Raw genomic sequence first — 20,405 nt, 5'->3', positions numbered from 1 at the left:
TCATCCAGAAAGATTCGATAGCTTTTAGTTTTGTCCTTATTTATGATTCACAGCTTCTCAAAGTTGACTCGACTAGAAGTGCTTGTCCTTTCTGGAAATAGGTTTTCTAGTGGACTACCAGATATGTTTGGTGATCTTGGTAACTTAAAAAAGCTAAAACTTTTTGATTGCAAGCTAACATCTCTACCAGAAACGTGAGTAACATATACTGACTGGTAATGCTTTCAGCTATCATTCTATCAATGGTAAAATCGAGTTGTCGTCAGAGTGCTTTACATTACGCTTACCAACTTTTGCTGCTTTTTTTATGAAAATGTCTTGGCTCCCCCACTTTTCAAAGTCGTAGTTGATGGAAACCTGTGTAAGGGCCGTTTTCTGAATCACTAAACTTGCGCTTGTAAGAAGTGTATAAAAATATATTTCACTCAGAGTTCAGAGCTCGATGTTCCTAGTGTTTAAAATATACTCTACCATACCTAGAAACTATAGTCAAATCGCGTGCAAAATCACAGTGGTTACTGAAACAAAATTATATCTGATGCTTGGTCGCTCTTTACAGCAATAACTTCAAAGAATGAATCAATAATTTAGAAAATTTACACAGTTTGTTATAATTTACGACCTCCTTTAATAATCAAACGTTGATTTTTGTTGTCAGTTTAATTTTTTTATATGGACTTCACTTACTTTACTCATTGATTTTTTTTCCATCAATCATCTATTTTGCACTGTTTTCATGCTATGTTTTTTAATTTGTCAAACAAATCAAGCACTATACTTTTGCTATACTCTATTCATAACATTTCCTTTTCAGTAAATTAATTTAGTTGAATTTGCATTTTGTCTTCGTATTTACTACTGCGATGTTTAATACGATGTTCTCTAATTTGCAGAAGAGATTTATTATTGGATGGCTAAAGGTTATATGTTAATATTATTATTTCTTTGAAAATACTCATCTGGTGCTAAATACTAATACACCTTTTTGTAAAAATTGAAAACTATGAGAATATGCATTAAGATACTTATAACATTTCAAATCTCTCTTTACATACATTTATATGCTTGTTTGAGTGAATCACAATTTGATGCTACTTTTAGGATCCAGCAATTGATGTATCATGTCAAACTGCTTTCATTGGGGTTCAACATTTTTAGTTTTTTGTCCTCATTTGCGATTTACAGTTTTTTAAATTTGACTCGACTAAAAGAGCTTAAACTTTCTGGCAATAAATTTTTTGGAGGTCTACCAGATTGGTTTGGTGGTTGTGGTAGCTTAAAAAAGCTGAACCTTCAGGGTTGCAGCGTGGCCTTTCTATCAGAAACATGAGTAATATCTACAGACTGATGTCGCTTCCAGCTATTATTCTATCAACAGTAAAATAGTGGTAGTCATTGTTCATTATATTATGCTTACTGACCTTTACCGCTTTGTTATAAACATGTTTCTGCTGCAAAATTATCAAGGTCTGGTTTGATGGAGTCTATTGTAAGGATTGCTTTATGTATTACCAAACTTCAGGTTGTCAAAAGTGTTTAGAAATATATTTCACTCAGAGTTATCACCAAAAATTCAGCTTGATATTACAAGTTCTTGATAAAAACTCAACTATAACTAGCAACTAAATGCTATTGGTGTGTGAAATCACTGCAGTTACTAAAATAAAATTTTCTCTGATGCCTGTTCACTGTTGGTGACGACAATTATAAAACACAAACTTATTAGAAACTTTGTTATATGTTACAGTTTAATACCTCTGTTAGTAATCCATTTTAGATTATATTGTTTTTAGTTCAATTCATTTACATGGAATTCACATCTTTTCTTTATTCCTTGTTTTATCAGGCATATATTTTTCACAATCCTTACAGTGTGTTTATCCTTCTTGATATGTTTTTAAACTGGTCAACCAATTTAAGCCCCCAGCTTTTACTGTTGCCTCTAATTGTATTCATAGCAAATCCTTTTCAGTTACTGGATTCAGGGGTATTTGCATTTTGGGTTTGCCTTTGCTGATGCGATGTTTCATACAAAATTATCCAAAATTCCAGAAGGAGTTTGTTTCTGAAAGACTGAAGGTTACATTTTAATGATTTTACTTTGGAAAAAAACAACTGGTGCTAAGTAGCTTTATATAGAGTTTACATATTTAGTTTACTGATTCTTTTGCTTTCAACCATTTTTTACAGCCCACATTGTATATGTTTAAATTTTTTATTTATTTTCTGCTCTGCAAACTTCATGCTTTGCCGTGAATGTACTCATAATAGTTTTTTATTAGTAACTTGATTAACATGTGTTTGCATTTTGTCTTCTTACTACGCAATGTTATATACAAAGTTTTTAAATTTGTAGAAGGCATTTATTAGTGCTAGGCTAAAGGTCTATAGTTATTATTATAGCTCTGTAAAAGGTCGACTTTTGCTAGCTACCAAAATGCTCTTTTCAAAAAACTACAAACCCTGATAATATGTATTTAGATATACTGTTTTACACTTACATGTATATTTACATACATGTATTAACTGTTGGAGTAGAGCACAACCTATTGCTACTGTTTGGCTTCAACAATAGGCATGCCAAACTGTTTCCTGGAATGTTCCATATTTCTAAGTTTTTGTCCTCATTTATAATTTACAGCTTCTCAAAGCTGACTTGACTAGGATAGCTTGAGTAAAAGGAGCAGTAGTGAGTTTTCATTATATTATGCTTACTCAGTTACACTGCTTTGTTAGAAACATGTTTCTGCAGCTAAATTCTCAAGTTCTTTTTTAAAGGAAACTTTGTTAGCACTGTTTCGTGATTTTACCAAAATCCAGCCAGAAAGAGGGGTATAAAAATATATTTATCCCTAAATCATCGCATAGTGATGTGGCTTGATTTTACAAGAACCCTATCAAAAAGTTGAAATGTTACTAGCAGCTATAATAAGTTCGAATACAAAACCACAGCAGCTGTTGAAGAAATATATCTGATCATTATAGACCAGGGGTGTCAAACTCAATTGTAAAAGGGGGCAAAATTTAAAACATACTTTAGGTTGCGGGCCAAACAGGATAAACATTTAATTAACACAATAAAACTAAATGTTTGTACATAAATACGAATAAAAACCGACAGGAATATTATTCTGAAACAAACTTAAACCGTAAAGGTTGACTTGCAACAATATTTATATTACAGTTATTTGGTATCTTAGATTTACCTTGTCTTACTCTGCTGTGTTGTAGGTGCAAAATATGTGGAAATGTGATTACAAGCTTTTAAAAGGTCAAAAATGAACAGTTAAAAAAGTGGTTGTAGGTTAGAATCCCATATGTTGACAATATATTCAACTCGGCAGGGTTATTGTTTTGACATGTAATGTTATTACGGGAAATCAAATGCCAATTAAAGGCTCCATATAAAACATCTCGTAGCACTAGTTTATGACAAACACTTTGGGATCTACCAAAAAGCCTGTATCAAATATAGATGCTCACTACTTAAAAGTTTTGTTTCCGCTCGATCTAATCATCTAGTCGTTATCTGATCATGTGACCCATATTTCCCGCTATATGGTGCGAACAACTTCTGCAGCATTTGTGGACTATCACATGTAGCCAACAGGCTCCTCATGTTTATCAGAGGATGATATGCATCCCCTTGAGCAAGGGTTAGAAAATTAAACTGGTTTTTATTCTAGGTTTTAAGATATATGTGCTCAAGGTGACAGCGTTACAATGATAATGGAATATATGCGTAAGGACACTAAACATGTTTTCATTGAACACATGAAGTATATTTGTGAAAATATTTCGACGAATGAGGTTGCCTTAACGCGTAAACAAAAGCACATTGCGTTCAACTACGTCACATTTGAGCCGTTTTGAGAGAGATAGCCGTTTTCAAGATGGCTGCGATCAGCTGTTCATTTTTGATCTTTTCAGAACTTGTAATCACATTTCTACATATTTTGCACCTACAAGACAACAAAGTAAGACATGGTGAATCTTTTGATTCCAAATAACTGTAATGTGAATTTTGTTGCAAGTCAAAATTTAAACTTCTTCTATTTATTTTTTACTTTTCATAAAGAGATCTTTTAAAAAAATTCAAATTTCATTGCTCCTATGTTAATGTATATAAAAATAAATTTACATATCTTAAAAATATTAGACTCTCCTTAAAAATATCTCCTATCAAAATTATACAAGTTAGAAATATGAACCGGCTAAAAAACATGGAAATATACATAAAATCTGTGCTGTTCAGCAATAACAATTTAAATCATTCAGTTTTCTTGCTCTTATGACTTTGATCTGATTATATGATCTGACCGAAACAACAAATTCATTCACGTTCTGTGTAATGTTTTGTGTTGTGGAGATTCTCAGAATAGACAGCAGCGCTCATCAGGCTAACTGCTATACACATTGTAAGCATCAATGTATGCATAAATGCAATCAATTGTAAGCATCAAAATCTACATAAATATATTGTTTATGGTCCATGGTAAGCGAAACTTTTTCTTTATTCAATGTATGATATAAAACTCATGACACTACAGATTTCTGTGAGGGACATTGACAGAACCAGAGCTATCACCTCTTTATTGCAATAGCTCTTGTTCTGTCAATGTGTCTATGACAGAAATCTTTTACTACTGGTTTGTATCTATTTCAACATTTTTATGTATGTGTAATATTAGAAGAATATTTAGACAGCCTGTCCATGGTGCTCCTAATCAACGTTTTGATTTGCTTCAATGCAAAAAAGGATCAGTCACTGCATTAGTGGCAGGCGAAACTAATACTACGTAGATTAGTGAGCCTCTCAACCTCGTTGCTAGTTGCGATGGACTAGCAATAGTTAGTTGCTAGTTGTTGGAAATTCCAAGTGAATGCGCTTAGGATGCAATTCTTAGTAGTTAGCCACCGAAAATCATTAAAAAGTTGGGGCGGCACAGACGCCCAGCCGCTTCAGGAAATACGGGCCTGTCAGCGCTTCATATCAATTGGCCATGGATAGCTATAATGTAAAATGATTTTGCGGGCCAGATAAGAATACAAGGCAGGCCGGATGAGGCCAGCGAGCCGTGAGTTTGACACGTGTGCTATAGATGATTACTAAGTAAAAATAGAAAAATTTGTTGTGGCATGGTTTGCAAGAACACAAAAGGAGATTGCTAACAAACTATGTTTCATTGAGGAAAAAAATTTATGTTTTCTGTGAAATCAAATTATTGTTGGAAATAAATTTACCGACATAAAATCTGTGAGACAAAAAATTGCTAACTTTTCCCAAAACAACATCGAAGATGTAAGTGATGATGCAGCAGTTGAGTTGTTAACCATAAATCTATTGGAATTTTATGAGGAAAAGTTTTTGCATTTCTACTAAGAAACAAAAGTGACTCAATTTCCAGCAGTTGCTCTATAGTGTTGGTAAGAAACTTAAAATTGTCTGATGAATTCCGACTTTGTGAGAAACCAAAAATGTAAACATTAAATGGTAAAATGCAAACTTGTATAAGAACTTGGTCGCTAGCATCATCTACCCATTACTTCGTACTTGATCAGTTTAACTAACTGTGTGACTGTAAGTTTAGAGAGACAGCATTATTTTAAAGTTTTCATACGTTTTGGACTGTAATACCTTGAAGAGGTAAATGCAAAAATGTTGCATTTTTGCTAAGGAATTACAGTGATATAAATTCAATGTGTTGTCTGCTCTTAAACATTTTTGTGACAAATAAAGCTTGATCATAGATTTTCAATTGTCAATTTATTCTATTTATTTTTTAATCCTAGTTTATACTATGCAGCACACTATTAAATACAGAAAATAATCGATATAACATGTTTTCCTATTGAATTTTATAGGATTGCCATTTGGTGATATGTTATAATATTTATTCGGTCGCTATAAAATTTTTGTTTGAATTAAAATGCTTGAAACTTAGTGGTAGCTAGAATTTATTTTAAAAAAGTTATGCATTTAGATATACACAATTTTTTTATTTAAATTATAATTTATTTATAAGCGCAAATCAATATATACATACATATTCATTCATATGAATTCATAATAATGTATATATTTATTTATAATACATGGAAACATCTAGAATTGATTATAGTGGCATCTTATTAAAAACAGCATTTAATTAAAGATTCCCGTTGTATTTTTCAACCCTTTTCTTACAGTGGTGTTTTAATAGAGGTGGCGTTCAAATAAAGGTGATGCTCAAATAGAAGTTTTACAGTGATTGAAACATGGTGGTAGGAAAAATTTATTTTCAAAACCTGTTAAGGTATTTCACATTGATTTATTCACACAAAAATTAATGTTCACAAATGCATTTCTTTAACGACAATTTAATGACATTTGTTACCTTGTGTAACCATTATGAGCAGAATTTTTACAATTTATTAATGTGCCTAAATAACAACACAATTATAAAATATTCAGTTAACTCTTTTGCTACCGTGTGCCAAACTATCTGGAACCGTGATAATAGAAATACAGATTATCAGCCCATGAATAGGCTTTCACTTTTTCATTACGAAGCCTAAGCACTAGCTAGATTAATCAAATTTTTTCTCCCATGAAACAAATTTGTTGTCAATCAGGTTCTATTAATAGAAAGTCATTTTGCTAAACAATTCCATTGTACTTATTTATCAAAATGGGAAAATTAGATCGCTACCATTATGGCAAAAATAAATTTACCATATTCGTTCAATGCAAAGGAGCGCCAGAAAGTTTCGAGAATAAGACTCGCTAAATTATTTTATACCTTCTAGTAGAAGGTTTTGTCCTAAGTAAGATGCGTCTTAAAGTAAAACAGTCTCTGCGTTGATTTTTGAGATATTGCATAAATACCAGCGGTATATCAAATTTTCAAAAATTTATTTTCAAAAATTTGATATACCAAAAAAAAAGTTTAAATTAATTTGGTGGAATAGCAAATTTAGCCCAGTAGTGAAAGATATAATACAATGGTAAATTACAGTATAAGATATTGTTTTGTTATTTTTGGCTAAAGTTTATATTAAATATTAGCATTATTTATCAATTAAATCCACTCTCACGCTTATAATTAAAATCAGTAATAATATTTTCAGATATCAATAACTAGTCTGACCAACAAGAACCCACAGGGTACTCAGTAACCTCTGTTTATATGACATTAAATGTAGGTATAGATGGTAGACACTTCTCCATCATTTCTTATGTTTGTGATAATAACTTGGTGACTAAAAAGTATCGTGAAAAACTCAGCTGAGTTTTTGCAAAGATTTTTTGTTCCTAATCAACATCGCTTTAGAAGAATTTTCACAATATTGAACTGTCAATAACCGCTTCAGGTTTTCACAGAAAGTTTTTAGATTTGTTACACTCAGATTATCTAAAAAAAAAAAAACAGTAACATTAGTGAGCTATAAAACTCCAGTTTCTGCATGTAAAACCATGATAAAGCAGCCATGTTTATGTATGTACTTTGTTAGAACAAATAGAACAGCTAGAAGATAGAAAAGCCATTGATATTGTTTGAAGCAGAAAGTTTTATTTTGGTAAATGAACTGATATAAATCTAATTGATGTGGAATGCAGTTTATTGCTACTTTTGTATCCAACAATAACCAGGCTACACTGTTTCTGTAGTTTTTAGATGTCTTAGTGTTTGCCCTTATTTTTGCATTGAAGCCTTTCTGAGCTTACTCAACTAGAATATCTTGACCTCTCTAACGCGGAGTATTCAACAATGGGTCTTTCAGATTCTTTGGAGTTGCTCGAGGAGCCTAGTAAAGTGTATCGACTTGAAAAGTGAGTGACATCTAAAGACTGATAATGCATCTAGCTGTCCTCATATTAGTGGTGAAATGTTTCTAACGGTTGTTGTTAAATTTATAATACTTACTGACCTTTACTTATTTGTTACAAACATGTTTCTGCTGATAGTTCTAAGTTCTCATCTGCCAACACTTTTGAAATACATTTTTTTGGATGAGAAAAATCTAACTTTTAGAAAGTTTATGAGTAGTTTATTTTAGTAAGAACAAACACAAAAGAAGCTCACCTTCTGCTTTTAATATTACATAGAAGATTTAAATATACCTAGCAACTAGTCAGTTGCTGTAAGAAAATACAAAAGTGGCTGTAGTTGGTGTTTGTTGTTTCTTCGCGAACATTGTTTTTTTTGTTAATTCTTTTGCTACCGTACGCCGAACTATTGGCATGTGCGATAAAAGAAATACAGACCACCAGCCAATGAATTGTTTTTTTAAATTGGGTTTCACTGTTTTTCATTACGAACCCTACACATTAGCTAGAGCAATCAAATTGTGTCTCCAATGAAACAACCTTGCGGTTTTTCAGCTCCAACCAATTAAAAGTTATTTGTTAAGCAATTCCATTTTTACTTATTTTTCACAAGGGAAAGTTTAGATCGCTACCAACACCGCAAAAATAAATTCACCACATTTGTGGTTAATGCAAATGCAGAGCCAGGAATTTTGAGAGAGTAGGATTCACTACAATATTCTGTACCTTACTTGTATATAACAAGAAGAATTTGTTGTAAGTAAGATACATTTTACGCTGAAACAATATCTGCATTAAATCTTGAGATATTGCATAAATACCAGCGGTATATCAAATGTTTGAAAGTCAGGTTAAATCACTTTGGTGTAATAGCAAATTTAATCAGTAGTGCAAATTAATAAAATGAACAAATACTGTGCTTGATTTTGGTTATTATAATTGCTGGTCCTTTTACGCTTACTGACTTTCACCGTTTTGCTAGAAACATGTTTTTGCTGATAATTCTAAGATCGTCTCTGCCAGCACCGTTTAAGTACTTTTTGTGGGTTAAAAAAATCTAATCTGTAGAAAGTGTATATACAGTCTATTTTAATAAGAACATGCAAAAAATGCAGTTATTTATATATCCTATAGAAAATTTAGTTTTAACCAGCAACAAAAATCAGTTGGTGTACTAAACCACAGCGGTGACTGAAACATAATCGTTACTGATCAATTTAGATGATGATTCTCTACAAAAGCAAAAAACTGTTGCGACATGGACATGGTTTGGCTGGTACAGAAAACATGTTTGCTAATTGGTTAGCAAACAAATTCAACATATTCAGCAAAGAAGTTTAACTTTGTCAAAAAACTGTTGTTCCTATTTAACAGAACTTTACTGAAAGCTTATTGATTTCACCAATTTGTTGTTAATTTGTCCAAAAACCCTGCCGAGCATTTAAGAAAGCAACATAAAAAATTTTTAAGCTGAGTGTTGCAAAGATTAGTTTGCTCCAACAATTTTTTAAAAGTATTGTTAGAATATTTAATTGCTATCAACTGCGGCTGGTTCTCATAGAGAGTGAGTTAGTTTTGTTCTAGTCAAATAATTCAAAAAAACTATATTGGTAATATCAGTGAGTTTATTATACATATAAGATTCCAGTTTTTGCAAATGAAGCTGTGAGGAAGTATTCATGTTTATGTGAGGGTTTTTCACACAAATGGAACAACTAGCAAATAGGAAATTAATTGATGATTTTTGAAGATAGGTTGATAAAAAGGGTTATTCATAAATATTTTACCGAAAAGTGATAGCAATGATTGGTTGTAATTATTGTCCATTCTATTGCACATACTGACCTTCACTGATTTGTTACAAGCCAATTTCTGCTGTCAATTTTAAGTTTTATCTGTCATCATCATTTAGGTTCTGCCTGGCAAGTTAGCAAAAATTAGCCAGTAGCAAGTAGATAAAAATATATTTCACTCCAAAATATGAAATGAAATTTTAGCGATAAATGGCAGGTAAAATAACTTAAATTACAAAAGCACAGGGGTTACTGAAACTAAACTGGCAACAATCACTATAGACGATGATTCTATAAAAACAATAAGCCATTGTGACATGGTTTAAATGGTACACATAACAGAATTGCTAATGAGCTTGTTTAGTTCAACAATAAATCTTGACTTTTTTAATAACTGCAGTTTTCATTTGAAGAAATTTTGCTTACTAAAATAACACTCGTTTGTGCTGAAGGGTTGCTTGATGGTCAGAACACTGCTATGCACATAAAAGGTTACGCCATAGTTGAACTGTCATCTTTGAATCAACTTGCAGATTGTTATGAGAAAAAGTTGCATTATATTCAAATGATTTTATTGTCATGCTTTTATACAGTTATACTAAAGCATTAAAATAAAAAGTTTAATCTTTTAATTGAAATCAAACTTTAGAAAAAGTTAAAAAGTTAATCATTTAATAATAAATTTCAATCACTTCTAAGATCTTTAGGGTTAGTATCATAAGCTATGTCTAAATAAACCATTTTTACAACTCTGTGCGTGTAACTATAGAGACACTGGCTTGTTCAATTGCTCATGCATGCAGTATTGTAATGTATTTAATTAGCCAAACAAAATAAAATGTTATTTTCAGCTTTGTAGATAGCCATACACTTGCACATTATAATATATTTTTAGCTTCGAAATAAATTTGCAAATCTAAATTGAGTTTAAAATATATGCAATGTTTGATACCAAAATTTAGTTTTTATATTCAAAAAGTTATTGTACAGTAGTTTATTTACAAAAAATGAAATTTCAAAGTTGTCAAATGTGTCTAGTAAAAACCTGTTTAAAATATTTATTACACTCGTTGAATAATATGAAAAGAACTTGAATATTGTTTTATTAATTTAACTATAATAATAGTAGTTTGACCACCTAATTTTAAAATGCTCACTGAATCAAGTATTAAACTCAAAACAGCCAAAGTTTTGTATTACACTTTATGACCAATATTAATGTAGAGTATTAAATGTATTCCTCAGTTACATCCAATAAAATGCCTATATTTAAAATAACCAATAATAAGTTTAGTTACCACCAGCAACCATACCATGGAAGAGCTACTTAGTAACCTCAGTTTGTATGACATTAATTGTAGTTATGGACAGTAGTGCTAGAAGCTGAGCATTTCTATTTAATATAATTGTCTAATACAGTCGTAAAATACCATCTCAAATGAATAGACTAATTTTTTTTAAATAGTAGTTTGCAAATTGTTCAGCAATCACTTAATTTATCAGTAGAGACCAACTTAATAACAAACATTAATATACACGTGATATGTAGGGAATGATTGCTTTCTAATCTGTTTGAGAAGAAGCTGTGAAAAATAACAAATGTTTTGCACTTTCATTAGATTAGTGTGACTTATCTGTTGGAATTTTAAATGACTGTTTAGTTTTTTACCTGTAACAATAGTTATACATAGCAATGTTTGTATAATTTACAAATAATAGGTACAAATAAATTTTCCTACCATAAAAAATTTTGCAATATTAAAATTTTAAAACTTGAGTAAATGCAGCATTAGACTTTATACAGCCTCTTGTCCGTTTTTAACATATTGGTACGTAACAGAGAAAAGAGGTTTCCTTGATTTGTTTCATTTGTAAGCTTAGTCATTAAACTATGTTCTAAATAACATGACACAGCTGAGCTAAGTCTTGATGGTAAGATTTTGTTTCTAAGCAATATCTCTTTAGAGGAAGTATGGCAGCAATGATTTGGTATTAACCGCTGTTGACTCAAACAAAATGAAACTTTAGCATTATTGTATTATAAAGGCAGAGTTGATAGGAAAAGAAATTTGGGTTACTATAATAAAGTTACGATACTTTAGCATAGACAGACAAGGTTGAAGATTTTCCATTTGACCCACAAGCTACAAATTTCCACAATTAGTTTGAATATAAATAATGCTCATCCTTCTCATATATTTGGGTCTGGTTGCAGCCTGGGTAATTGTGATCAGTCGGAAGAGTCAGACTGCGGTGACAACAAACTAACCGAAATTCCATCTTGTGTGTTCAAAATGCAGAATTTACGCGAACTGGACATCTCCGATAACAAGAACCTGACAAAGATCGATGAGAAGATTCTGAATCTCAAACATCTCACCAGTTTTAAATGTAATGGCTGCTTTAATCTAGTTTCTCCTCCTTATGCAGTGTGTCAACAAAGTTTAACAGCAATTAAATCATTTTTTGAAGACTTTGCATCAGGACAACAAGTTGAACTGACGATTGTTCCAGTTTCGGTAGTTGGCCATTCAATGTCAGGGAAAACAAGCCTCATTAGATCCCTGAAATCAGGAAACCGTGTACTCACACACCGGTCTGAGACCAACATGCTAGATGAAACAACAAAAGTATTCAAAATAGAAGGAGTACAACTAGACAACTCATATGCCAAGATGATTGACCACGGAGGGCACGAAGTATATCATATCACCTATCGGTACATTCTGAAGGAACGCAACATTCCGTTGATCGTGGTTAATTTGAATGAGTTCAAATCTTTGGCCAAAGAAGAAGGGGAAAAAGCAGCAACTGAGGAGCTCTGCTGGAAGTGGTTGGCTCACATTTATCTTGCATGTCCCTTGTTAGTAGAGTCTCCTCTTTTAGTTCTCACTCACTCTGATAAAGTTTCAGATTCAGAGCAACAGAGTTACAAAGATTGTCTGTTCAAGTATTGCAAGGAACTCAGGGATAAAATGTTAAAAGTTGAGCAACAAGGAACTAGAGCAAAAAAGCAAGTTCTCCATAAAATCAAATTTTTATCAAACAAGGGAGTTGAGGTGTTTACTGAACAGAACACATTTGTGTTTGGCGAAAAGTCACATCAAATAAAAGATCTCAGAAAAGCTCTTGATATTCGTTGCATGGAGCACAAGGTTTCTCTACCACAGAAATGGAATAGTATGTGCAACTTTGTTGAAAAGAGTTTAACAAAACCTGTAGTCACTGTGTCAGAAATTCAAGCTAGCTTTCCTGGCGAGAGTTCATTGCATATTTTGCGTTACATGCATAACATAGGCAATATTCTGTGGTTTCAGTCAGTAGAGCCTTTGATGAGTTACATATTTCGTGACATCCCAGCAATGACTGAAATGATTTCCATTCTCTTTCATCACAAGTCAGACCATCTTTGGGTGAAAAGAGAACAAGAATTTCACGAATTCGATTTTAAACGGAGATTTATTAGTAAGTCCTCTTATCAAAAGTTTGTCAAAAACTTTAAACGAAATGGCATCCTTGATGAGGCACTATTAAACCGTCTCATTGAAATTGAATCAGAGTTTTCGCCTGAAATTGCAATTGAGTTGCTAAAAAGCTTTTGGATCGTACATGGTCCCATAGTTTTGAACGCAAAACAGGATAAAAATGGATATGCGATACCATATTTTGCACAGGAAAACATAGAAGAGATGTGGAAGACAAAAAAAAGGATTCAACTGTGGCTTAACGTCGAATTGAGCGGACTTCCGCTGCCCAATTATGGCTTTCAATTAATGACAGTGGCTGTGCTAAATGAGCTCTCAAGTAACATAAACACACAAAAAGTTTTCGCAAATGGAGCAATAGTGTACCACGATGGATTGGAGTTGCATTTAGTCCATGATGCCCATGGGCAAAAGACTACCATACAAGTTGCTTCTGATGAACCTCATTTTGGCGGTATTTGGAAACAGCTCGAAAAAGCAACTGGCAGCATCTTAAAGTTGCTTTCAACTGTTTGGCCTGCAAGTTGGTCAGATATTCGTGTCTTTTGTGGTCATTGCCTATTTTTGAGAGAGCCAGACCCAGAGGAAATTTTCAATCCAGATTGGTTCTGTCAAGAAGGTGACACACTGACAGTTGAACGCTGTTCTGGAGTGCTTAAGCTAATTTGTGAAAAGCATGACCAGGAGAATGTACTATCAGCTCTTGTGAGGCCTTGTGAGTTACAATGTCAACTAATTGAATTTAATGAAACATTTTGGTAATTATTATCAGTTTAACTATTTTACATTGATGTTATACCAATCTACCTTTAGGTCATCAGCTTGATGAAGAGAAAAGACGCATTATACAAGAGTATCTGAACACTCTTCTTGTGAGATCTGCAGGTACTTGCATCATCTAAAAGCAATTTTCTTACAATTATAGTTTGACAGTCTTTGAAGGTTCAATAGAACTGAAGTTAATGCGTTCGAGTAGTTTTTCCTTTAATAAGATCAAGTTCAATAGTTAAAATAGAGATAAGTGTCACTTGAGATAAATTTCCATAACTTTGAATGATGATTTGACATCGATTACAACGGAATTATCACAAGTTTTGTTAGTTGTCTCTACATAGTTCATACTGTATGGGTCACATAGCATCAAAAATATTTAATATTTTAGAAATAAAACTGCCAGTAGACAAATTTTAACAATTAAGGATGGCTAGCTAACAATTACTTGTTAAGATAAAAACTGTATTGAGTATAATAGTGGTTGGTCAGTAAAATGACTGAACTCAATTTATTTTTTTTGTTGTGTTAAGTTTTAACAAATTTGGATTTATTTCTCATTGTTACTGAAAAATTACTGACCATAAATCATCTATGAACATCAGGCTTTATACTGGCAATTTATGAAAAGTTTATACCTTAATAAGTTCTTACTAATCTTTTTTAATTGAAACTAAAAAATAAAAAAACTATGTTTTATTCCTATGTCAATACAGACAGGAGTTTATCAATTTTTTAAATGATCTTGATTTTTTTTATCAAAATCCATTTTCTCTTTCCAAAATTCTCATAGAGATTTACTGTACAAGTTTACTGAAATTTTATGTGTTGGTCACGTGTAAGAATATTATAATACTGCATTAAATATTTGGGATATGCATTTTTTTAAAAGGTTTGTGAGAATGCTTTTATTATAGATTGTTATTTTGTTCAACTCCATTTTATAGACACATCATCATGATAGAACATTAGCATATAATTTTACAGCTACAGAAAAGGTTGTGGCACCAGTTCGTCAACAACACATAGAGGAGCTTGCAACTCCTGTTCAACCACAACAAAATGAAGACTCAATTGACAGTGAGCTCTATGATGCTTTCAATACTTTAGATGAGGCTTATGAGGAACCGACTGTTAAACTCAGCTCCAAATCTTCCGTCAAATATACCTTTCCTTTAAGTTATATGAGTCTTTTTAGCCTGTCAAATGGTTAATATTTGATTGTATATAATTTTACAGCTACAACGCAGGTTGTGGCACATGTTCGTCAACAACACGTAGAGGGGCTTGCCATTGCTGTTCAACCACTACAAGACGAAGATTCCATTGACAGTGAGCTATCTGTTGCTTTTGATATGTTAGAAGAGACTAATGAGGAACTGACCGTTAAACTCTGCTCCAAATCTTCTGTCAAAGATCTCTTTTATGACATATTTTAAACATAATTTTACTCTTGCAGTGCATCCGGTAACTCCTGTTTCCCAACCAGCTACAGAGGGCCTTGCAATTTCTGTTCAACTACAACAAAGTGAAAACTCACAAAGTGACAGTGAGCTATCTGACACTTTAGACCAGGCTTCTGAGGGTTGGACTGTTAAACTCTGCTCTAAATCTTCTGTCAAAGATCTCTATCACTCAGATTATGTGAGTATGTTAGCCTGTCAATCCTTAATAGTTTAGTATCTAATAAGTAATCAAAATTTCATTCTACGTATCTATTGCAATTGTAAACAAATTGCTTGCTTTAATAGATTGATCGATTGATTGAATGATTGATTGATTTGATTGTAATCGATTGAGTGTGAATTGAAAAGTCATTAACATATTCTACCGTGGGTTCTATTGACGCCTTTTGTTTGAACAGGTGTACAGAATGAGCACCATGAGAGGACGTTGCCTTCTTATTAACAACATAACTTTTACATATCCTAATGGAACTTCAGATAACAGGGAAGGTTCTGCTTTGGATGGTCAGAGAATCTTGTTTCTGTTTCGCCAACTCGGATTTCTTTGCTTTAGTGAGGAAAATCTCTCTAGTCAGGTTTGTGATAAAATCTGCTTACGCTATTTTAACAACTATTCCAAAAAATGTAATGCTTTAGAATGTGTTTAAACTTGGTGAACACAGACTGGTATTTGAAAAATTATTTTGTGAAGTAATATTATATCTTAACTTTTCTGTTGACATTTTAAATATCTGGATATCAAAGCATAGATTAATGTTATAAAGTATAAAACTTATAATATTTATTTTAATAATGCTGCATTTACTGTAATATTATCAAAATGCAAACCAATCGAGTAAATCATTAGAATAGATCAAAATAGTGCAGTTCATGCTAAAACATTGTTGCAGACATCCCGCAATATTTTATTGGTATTTCAAAATGATACTTAGAATTGTATTGATTCTGCATCAGTGTCAATAATCAGTTTATAAAATACATTAACTTCCCTTTCCTGAATTTTAATTGTTTCCTTTATTTGTTGAGTTTCAAACGCTTCTAATACTTGCAATTCTTTCACGCCTTTCAGCGCATGTTGGAAGTTATCAGAAATGAGACAGGCAGACATGCAGATGAAAACTATGGCATGTTTGTGTTGGTTATCATGAGTCATGGCTCTGAGACAGGCATATCTGGGACTGATGGAACAATGGTACAGAGAACAGACATTAATAATGCCTTATCAGCTCAGAACTTTCCAGCAATGGCTAGGAAACCAAAACTACTTATTGTTCAGGCATGCTCTGGTGGTGAGTTACCTGGTTTCTGCAGCTATTTGTAAAAATGAGTCTGTCTTACCTTATTCCATTTATTCAGCATAAAACAGCCATTTAGTAATAGCTGTTTGATCTTGCTAAACACTTGGAATCTTATATTTTTTTGCTATTGATTGCTAAATATGGTGTAATTACTATCAGTGATTAAACCTCAATGAACAATTTTTATAATAAGTTCTACATTTTTCTACATTATTAAGTTCTACTATTATGAGTTCCTTATGTATTGTAGGATTGCAAGATAGAGTGGTTCTTGACTCACAACCTGCCACTTCATCACCCCATCCAGGTTCTTCACTGCCATCAGTTTTTGGCTTGCCTACCAATGAAGTTCCTTCTTCCTCAACCATGACTCTACCACTTTCAACACCAATCACATCTTCCGTTTGGATGCACCCAGCGGGGTCTCATGCAGTCTTAGAAACTGATGACCTGCTAATCTGGGAAGCCAGTTTTCGTGGTTAGTCTGATTTCTAACTACACTTTTAAATTGAAACAATTGATTGAGAATATATTCGCTGGTCAACGCTGTATTTCATTGCATATTTAAACAAATTGATTACTGAACTTTGGTGAGCGTTTTGAGGTGTACATATTTGATATTCAGTACATCCTGTTTAAGCGTTTTGACTGAAATTTTATTTGTTACTCAAAGTGTCTCATTGCAGCATTTGTTTCAACTAAACACAGCATTTTGTTTTGGCTCGGCCTTTGCTTTTACTTGTTTTGACAAACCCAAGCTAGAAAAATATCACTGAAAGCCTCTCAACAACAGAATTTGACTTATGGTATTTGTCTTGGGTGACCTTACAGCAAACCAGATGATGCCAAATATAAAAATAAGCCTTTTGGGATTTGGAATATGCTTTTGGAAGTAAGCAAAAAACAGTTGTTTGGGCTATGGCTTATATTGTGTAAAAGCTATCCATTTTATTTTTCTGTTAAAAGTATTAAGAGAGCATAATAGCAGTTCAAAGAGACTAAAATAATTTCCCACAGAGTCACATAACCTAATACAATATAAAACAAACCCGGAAGGTTGATTGATTAAGGTTGACTAACAAACAAGTTTGTATTGTACAAAATATAATAATAATAACTAGTAATAGCAAAAACCTTCAAAAGTGAACGAAGAATAGTGCTCTAACAAATAATAGTTTTGAACTTTAACTGACAATAATTATAACAACATAGGACAAAGTCACAAAACAGAATTGTAATTATTGCTAGTAGAAACGAAATGTTTCGAATCTTTAACTTTTTCAAGATGTCCTATTTTTAATTGGTGAGTTCAGCAACTACCAAGCACTTTAACCATTCATTCGAATATTTTACAGAATTACAGACATTTATGCTATAATGAAGCCTATTTTAAATGTGCTGTTACAAAGTTTTTAAATTGCGATAAATATATAGAACTCTTCAGAACATCACAACAAAAAGCGTTTTATTTTTCAGTTAGCTATTAGTTTTGTCACTATAATGAAACTGCCCTGTGAGCAACCAGGATTTGTTGTAACTGTAAATATATTAGGTTGGTAGATATTTTGTAAAAATATTATGCCTTTTCACCAGTTGCCGGGTGTGATAGTGTAGATTCTGAGCCACTGCAAGTTCACAGAGCTATGAAAATGGCACTCGGGTCACACAAAAGTTTAGGCAGTAGAACGAAAATGGCCCCAAATGATTAAGAGTGATCTCAGTTCACCTACACAAATATTATTAAACACTGAAACTCTATTCCAATGTGACAGGTCACATGGCATATAGACACCTACGATATGGCTCTTGGTTTATTAATGCTGTGGTTGAGTCCCTTTCCAAACATGCTTGCCATCGAGACCTCAAGACTTTGTTTGACAAACAGGTAAGAGTAAACTATTTATAATGGGAATTTCATGTTCGAGCTAAATTTGATGCCTATCTCAGCATTCAACATTTGTTTGTTAATATTATTATACCTATGTCTGCAACATTACACAATTTTTAAAGTAAAACTATGAGCCAAGCACAATCAAAGCTCAACCCAAAACCTCTATGAGATTCAATAATTGCTTTGATCAGGTTCGTATTTTTATCTCGTTTTCCTCGAAATTAAGGAAAAATATAGTTGCATTTTCCTTGATTGAGGTAAAAAGATGCACCATAATAAAATTGGGTATGGGCTGTTGACACGCGATAACAGCCTGTCCGGTGGCTCATTAACAAAATTCATAGCCTGACATATTAATAAATGCTTTCACTCTACAGTGCAAACACCTGCTTAGTTATAAATGAGTTCAGTGTATGAAAATACATTTTATTAGAATCATTTCTTTTTCTTTAATAGAGTAATTACTGTGTTAGGAAAACAGTACTGAGAGTCACATATAAATGATAACTCCAAGTGTATGAATACATGTAAGACTGAGTGAATCTTTACTCATCACGCAGCATATTTCATGATAGCTATATTTTTAACATTTGGCCATATTTGGTAATAATACAAAGACAACGTTGTTATTTTAAAAGAGCCTTCTGTTGCAACAACTGCTACAGCTTTTCAGAGATTTTTGAAATAATTGATACAAAAATACACCATGATTTCTTGAAAGCGGCTTTAAATTTTCTTTAAATTTCCTCTTTTCACTTTTACTACAATTCTAGCTGAGGTCCATTATTTTAAAATTTAAGGAAGTGTATAAATGAAGCATTGTTAAACATTATTTGAGTAACATAGAATCAAACTACTTGAAGGGGAGCTGTAAACACGTATTTATTGGAGATGTTCAAAAAAACTTCAGACATATTTGAAAACTAGTTTACCTGTTGAGACAAATAGTTTCTGAAATGCACAACTAATTGCATTATCTTATGTGATCTTAACTTAACGTCTGACTGTTTTAATGTTATGCAAAGTGGTTATAACTGGTTGGTTCAATTTGCCATTACAAAAATTGTAGATAACTGCTTTATATATTGTCAAAACATGTTTATAGGTCTATTACACATTGGCATAAATGACACTGTCTTTTGTGACAATAGATTAGGAAGAAAGTGAGAAAGCGAAGCATACAATATGGAGAAGGTCAACAACCAGATATGAGCTGCACTCTTCAGAAGAAACTCTTCTTGTTCCCTGGATACAACCCACCTGACCCTGAATAATCACCTGCTAATCCTTTGTTGCCTTACCACTCTTCATGCCTATAGACAGCCGTCGTGTTTACTGACCAATGGAAAGACAAAGTTAAAGGGAGTGACAAGTCATACATCTCTTTTTATTTCCTTTGATATTACTGTTTTGAGGGATGACTTGTCGAACATAGAAACTCTCATATATTCTATTCTTACATTGTGGTACATATATAAATACATTCTTATTAGATTACTTATAATGTGTTCCTCTGGTTTACCTGATTTCCTCTAAGTTATTATTGAGGAACCAGATGGTATCACATTTGAGGTTGCTCTGAGTAGTTCATACATTCTTAATCAAGTATTTCATAGGTTATGAATATGCTCATGGCGTTACTTTTGGTATTACATGCGCCTCAACAATGTCTGGTACCATTTTTATGACACACAGTTCTTTTTACTTTATAAGTTGTTCACTATTTTAGTCTTGTACAAGCTTTCTGTACCAATCCAACAAATGCTGCTGCTTTCATGCATACCATTTCTTATTGTAAACTGATTTGTTTGAACACACTTCTCTAGTTCTTTGTGAGATGTCATCTGTACTTTCACGGCCCCTAGAAATTCATTTATAATAAAATCGTTTT

At 32.6% G+C, this 20,405-nt stretch overlaps 2 protein-coding genes across 3 annotated transcripts in view; both read left to right on the top strand.

Annotated features, from left to right (window-relative positions):
- LOC137398237 (leucine-rich repeat-containing protein 1-like) overlaps positions 1 to 13,287 on the top strand; it is a 22,046-nt gene extending 8,759 nt beyond the window's left edge. Inside the window, exons 7-10 of the mRNA XM_068084344.1 lie at positions 54 to 194; positions 7,694 to 7,813; positions 11,819 to 13,087; positions 13,278 to 13,287. Of these exons, the coding sequence (XP_067940445.1) occupies positions 54 to 194; positions 7,694 to 7,813; positions 11,819 to 13,087; positions 13,278 to 13,287 (1,540 nt within the window). The remainder of the gene's footprint in view (positions 1 to 53; positions 195 to 7,693; positions 7,814 to 11,818; positions 13,088 to 13,277) is intronic.
- On the top strand, positions 13,203 to 20,405 carry LOC137398568 (caspase-2-like). Of its 2 annotated transcripts, XM_068084709.1 has the most exons (10): positions 13,203 to 13,803; positions 13,902 to 13,973; positions 14,847 to 14,939; positions 15,099 to 15,191; positions 15,319 to 15,503; positions 15,724 to 15,900; positions 16,395 to 16,614; positions 16,874 to 17,101; positions 18,396 to 18,508; positions 19,666 to 20,405. In XM_068084709.1, the coding sequence occupies exons 1-10, from the start codon at positions 13,293 to 13,295 to the stop codon at positions 19,786 to 19,788; spliced, it is 1,815 nt and encodes a 604-aa protein (XP_067940810.1). In that variant the 5' UTR covers positions 13,203 to 13,292; the 3' UTR covers positions 19,789 to 20,405. The 2 variants fall into 2 exon arrangements, with proteins under 2 accessions (XP_067940810.1, XP_067940811.1); XM_068084710.1 differs by lacking the exon at positions 15,099 to 15,191.

The sequence above is a fragment of the Watersipora subatra genome, chromosome 6 (assembly GCF_963576615.1).
Source record: "Watersipora subatra chromosome 6, tzWatSuba1.1, whole genome shotgun sequence".
Taxonomy (NCBI): Eukaryota; Metazoa; Bryozoa; class Gymnolaemata; order Cheilostomatida; family Watersiporidae; genus Watersipora; species Watersipora subatra.
The sequence above is the reverse complement of the archived record's forward strand: the minus strand, read 5'-3'. Positions and strand labels throughout refer to the sequence as shown.